This window comes from Nicotiana tomentosiformis, chromosome 7 (genome assembly GCF_000390325.3).
Source record: "Nicotiana tomentosiformis chromosome 7, ASM39032v3, whole genome shotgun sequence".
Lineage (NCBI taxonomy): Eukaryota > Viridiplantae > Streptophyta > Magnoliopsida > Solanales > Solanaceae > Nicotiana > Nicotiana tomentosiformis.
This window is the reverse complement of record NC_090818.1, coordinates 11393217-11398893: the sequence shown is the minus strand read 5'-3', so window position 1 is coordinate 11398893 and position 5677 is coordinate 11393217. Positions and strand designations below refer to the sequence as shown.

Here is a 5677-nt window from a genome sequence, read left to right as displayed (position 1 = left end):
ATTCGAAATTATGCCCAAAAAATCACCCGTGGGCCCACATCTTGGAATCTGATAAAACTCATAAAATCGGAACCCCCATTCAACCACGAGTCCAACCATACCAAAATTACTCAAATCCGACCACAACTCGGCCTTCAAATCCTCAATTTAAACTAAGAGAGTTTTCAAACTTTTCCAACTTAATTCACCAATTAAATGATAAAAATAACTATGGATTCGGGTAATTTAACCAATATTGAATTAAGAACACTTACCCCGTTGTTTCCTCTGAAATTCTCCCAAAAGTCGCCTCAATCCGAGCTCTAAATCGTTAAAAATGGATTTTCTGAACTTAAACTTTCTGTCCAGACCCCTCTTCTTCGCGAACACGACAGGTCCCTCACGTTCGCGAAGCACAAAATGTGCTTCCCAACATTTTCTCTTCGCAAACACGAGACAATGTTCGCAAACGCGATGCTTTACGGAGCCCTTCTTCGTGAACGCGAGCTCCCCCTTCGCAAACGCGAAGGCAAAAGTCCATGCCTACTATGCTTTCCTTCGCGAACGCGATACCCCATACGCGAACGTGATGCACAACCCAGCTTCTCTTCGCGAACGTGAGACCTCTTCGCGAACGCGAAGAGTAAATCCTGCCTGCCACAAATTCCTCTTCGCGAATACGAGGGTCCACTCGCGAACGCGAAAGAGAAAATCCGAAAAATGCAGCAACAGATATCAGCAATCTCACCAAGGCCAAAAATGATCTGTTAATAATCCAAAACTCACCCGAGCCCCTTGGGACTTCAACCAAATATACCAACAAGTCCTAAAATATCATACGGACTTATTTGAACCCTCAAATCACCTCAAACAATGCTAAAATTATGAATTACACCCTAATTCAAGCCTAATGAACTTTGAAATTTCTAGTTTCTACAACTTGCGCCGAAATACATCAAATCACGTCTGATTGACCTCAAATTTTGCACACAAGTCATAAACGATATAACCGAGCTGTTCTATTTTTCAGAATCGGATTCCGACCTCGATATCAAAAAGTCAACTCCCCGGTCAAACTTTCCAAAAATTAAACTTACGGCATTTCAAGCCTAATTCCACTACGGACCTCCAAATAATTTTTCGGACACGCTCCTAAGTCCAAAATCTCCATACAGAGCTATTGGAATCATCAGAATTAAATTTTGAGGTTGTTTATACATAAGTCGACATCCGGTTACTATTTTAACTTAAGCTTTAAACCTTGGAACTAAGTGTTCCAATTCATTCCAAAACCTCACCGGACCCGAACCAATTACCCCGGTAATTCACACAATAACTGGGGGAATCGGAGTTATAATACTCAAAATGACCGGCCGGGTCGTTACATAAAGATTGGAGGCTTGTGCCTAAACTGTACAAGAATAGGATATGGGCTCATATTAAGGTGCTTAGAAAAATAAAGAAAAATATTATATACTAAGATGCTTATTGATATTATGCTTTTATACATGTGTTATATGTTGATATTTGCAGGAAAATACTGATGCTACTGAGGATATGAGACGTATGTTGATGACATCGGTTGGATCTAAATGGAAAGAATGGAAGCATGAAGCAAAAATAATCGGTTATGAGCCATATAACATCGATATTGATCGCTTAGCTAAGCGTCCAGATAGGGTAGAAGAAGACCAGTGGCATGCATTAGTTCATTATTGGAGCTCTAATGAGGCAAAAGTATTCTCCGAGCATCAAGCATCTTCTTCTCTTGCTCTTAGCACATGCTATTAGCGCATTCCGTATGCGGATCACACTTTTTCCTTTAAATATTTTTATGCTTTTCCTCTATCATTCTTCTTACTTTTTATCTTTTTTCTTTTAAAAATGTTTGGCCATGAATTATCTCTAATATATAAAATTATGTGTAACTTTTCTAGGAAAAAAGCGAGAGGAACAAAGAAAGTCGAAGGAAGTTGAGTATGCCACATACATCAGGAAGAAAAGGTTATTCTCAAATTATAGATAATGTATGCCATATTTACTATAAGCTTTCTGCAATTTATATATCAATACTTATTTTCTTGAATATATTTGCAATTTATTTTTTACTATTTAAACAGATGACAAAGAAGAATGGTGTAAAACCAAGTCGTATCGAGGTGTTCAAAGAAACACATACGAGAAAGAATAAACAACCAGTAAATGAGATAGCTGATGAAACTATGGTAAATTCTCATTCTTTATGAATATAAAATTACTTTCTTTCCAATATAAAATTTTATTAACTTTTTATTGTTTTACCTTTTCTTTCCAAAAGAAAGAAATGGATGAACTTGCTAAGGTGTATCCTGAGTTAAATGTCCCTGGAAGTGCTCTCAATGATGTGTATGCACAGGTTATGGGACCAGACACTCATGAAAATATTCGAACTCTAGGAAAAGGAGCAACTACAAGTTTTGTTTATGGCCCTGCATATAAACGATCACAGGCTGAGCAAAGAGAATTTGATAGAAGGGTTGAGATAGAAGTTGAAAAAGCTACCTTCGCCATTAGAATTGAGATAGAAGAAAAATTGTCTGAAGCAAAAGAAGAAATAGAAGCGAAGGAGAAAAAGTTATTTGAAGGAAAAGAAGAAATAAAAGAGATGGGGGAAAAATATTTGAAGCAACAAAGGATATGGAAGCAAAAATAGACGAGAAAATAAATTTGGATATAGGTGCATATCTAGAGTCTTTGGGTATTACTATTGGCTCAAATAGAAAATTATTTGGTAATGAGCAGGTAAAACATATTGTGCGCTTTAGCAAAAATTTATTGTTTTTAAGATAATCTTGTAATTTAGTTTTCTTTTAATTGTAGTAATCTTCCTCTTTTGTGATAGGTTTCTGATAACTCAATGGACGATCACCAATAATCACTATCCCCTGTTTCCGTTGTTCACACAAAAAAGGTGAGTTCGTAAGCTCATTTTAACTATATCTTTTTAACTATAAATTACGAATTGATGTTACTATGGGTATAGCCTAAGTTTATTGCTTTTACATTCTGTTCGTATCTAATTTCAACTTAAGAAAGTTATGTATATGTTTTTTGGGTATGTACCTCACATGGGTTTCAGGGATAGTTGCATTCCCATTTTAAAGAATATTGGATTTGTAGCTTGTGCTATTTTGGAAAAATATTAATTATAATCTTTTATGTGTCTACATTATATTGGAGTTATTGCCTAAGGGTTTAATTGTGCTGGTTGCACTTTAACCAGATTGGCTCCGATAATTTCAAAAGAAGAATGCTTTGTTTAAGCACACATAGTCGGTTTAAGTTATTGGTAAAAACTTTGCAGTGACCGAGTATTTTTCCTTCTCTTGCATATGTGCATTTGATTGAAATTCAAGTTGTAATAAACGTGGGTGGTCAGTGATAGTTGCTAAAGTTTGTGGCGCTGTGATAATCATAGAGGCTAGCAGTGGACCCTAAGCCAGCAGGGGGAAGTCAGCGTGGATTAATTTTAATAGCCCGGGTTATCATCTTCATTGTTTCTCTCTAGACAATTCCACATCATTTTTCCCTTTTTTCTCAACTGAATTATCTCTAGCTTATTGACTCGGTAGTCTTTTGTAGGGATATGGGTTTGTCTCCCTCTTTCAAGTAACTTTTATTGATAGGGAGCTTTTCTTTAGGACAATTCCATATAATCCTGTGACCTAAAGAAGTTAATGCGATAATCAAATCTAAAAAGCGGTTTATGTTTTTCACATTTAGTTGCACAATTTGATTTATCTCTGCCATGGAAAAGAAAAATTACTTTACCAAGGGCTTAAGGATTAAGAAAATATTGTATTGCATTATGTAAAAGTTATTTTCTTATATTTGTGGTTGAAGTACTGCTGATTGGTCGTATAAAATAGGTCACATAGTAAGTTTTTACAAGTTTATTTTTGCTCATGTATATGATTCAGTTGTTCTTTATTCACGTAGAAGGTTGGATTATTTTTTAACATCATATGATATTTGATTTATAAGTTATTTGGTTTTTTCTCTTGCATATTTCTTATAAGGTTCAAAATTCTAATGTCTGCCTTTTTTTTTTTTGTGGATATGTGGCTATTAAGTGCTGCTTGAGTGTAAAATAATTTGAAGGGTATATTCTGATGTATGATTCATTTTAGCTAGCTAAATTGATCTCTTACTTAAGAGATAATTAGTGGGTAATTGTACTTGGCATAGATGTCAAATTTACTTTATCTTATTTAGCGACCTTATCTTCCAAATGCAATTAATAGAAGTATCTTGAGTGATTTTGGAGTTGTCATTACTAATATGAAATATATTATAAAGGGATTTGATTGAGAAGTTTTTATTAGTAGTTAAGTTCCAGTATGTTGATAAGATTCCCATCAAGCATGATTTTACCCTCCTACATAAGTTATTTAGACTCTTTAGAACCTCGAAGAAAGAGTAAGTTAAAGACTCTTGCCTAGATCAGAGAAATAAAGATCTATGATTGAAACACCATCATATTAGGAAATAAAAATTATTATTTGATTTTATCCTGTTTTTTATATCTTGTATTTATAATTTTCTAAACTACCAGAGTAACCAATCTTATATTTCTTCACAGGTTAACATAATCAAGAAGACTGGAATTAGTGAAGTTGGCACAAACAAAAAGAAGTGGGTAAGTTTGAAAAAAATACAAGATTCTTGTTCTTCCAAACCCTTCATGCTATAGTTTGCAAAACTTATATAACATTCATTAGTTTTCAACTCACTATACCATTTACGGAAATTAATATTTCAAAATTCAACCCTCCTCTCCCACATCCCCCCACAACCAAAAAAATATCTTCAACTGCATTATGATATTAGATTATTTCAGTTGTTGTTGGGTTTGGGCGGTTGCATTTACTTTGTTGGATTTTTTGCTTTATGTTGTCTTGTTTTTTTCTCTCTTTAGCTGCTAGTATTACATTTATTATCAATTTATTTCTCTTTTAGAACCTCAATCAGTTATTATTTTTGGTATTCTAATTGGTTTAGAGGAGGAAAGAATTCACTTTATTAAAAAATTTTAATTCTTTTTTTTTGGGGACTTCTTGTGTAGCATTTTTGAAGGAAGTGATACATGTCAATTACTGGCAATGAAAAGCTTGACTTGTGGAGAGTTGATTTTATAAGATTTAGTCTAGAAGTTAAGGAAATTAATTCAAATTAGGAGTGATCTTAACGTACTTACACGCTGAAGTTACTATCTTTTATGATTTAGTTAGATTTGAATTTTACGTGAGAACAAATCATTTGATTTGATATTATCTATCTTGTACTGAGTACATTTTATACTACTACTTTATTCTTTGGTTACAATATTAAAAGTTATTTTCTTTACATTTATTTCATGTTTGTTATAAAAGTTTGACATTTGTGAATGTAAATGATGATGAAACTAAACAGAACATTATTATTTACATTTTAAAAAATATGATACCTACATTAATTTAAATGTCAAATATTTAATGCGACATTTTGCTATATTGTAAAAGATATGTCACTAATTTCTTAAATGACATTCACGTAAAGTGGATACGACATTTTGTATATGTTGTGAATTTTCTTATTGACATTTATCAAATGTCGGAAATTTTAATACGACATTTTGTGAAGATCATACGTAAATGTCATATTTTTTTAGTAACATTAA

At 33.2% G+C, this 5677-nt stretch overlaps 1 protein-coding gene across 1 annotated transcript; it reads left to right on the top strand.

Annotated features, from left to right (window-relative positions):
* Positions 1-1973: 1973 nt before the first annotated feature.
* LOC104087029 (uncharacterized) lies at positions 1974-4672 on the top strand. The gene is made up of 4 exons (XM_070181316.1): positions 1974-2204; positions 2297-2760; positions 2861-2929; positions 4601-4672. Exons 1-2 carry the CDS (start codon positions 2100-2102, stop codon positions 2669-2671), a joined length of 480 nt encoding a protein of 159 aa, XP_070037417.1. The 5' UTR covers positions 1974-2099; the 3' UTR covers positions 2672-2760; positions 2861-2929; positions 4601-4672.
* Positions 4673-5677: the final 1005 nt, after the last annotated feature.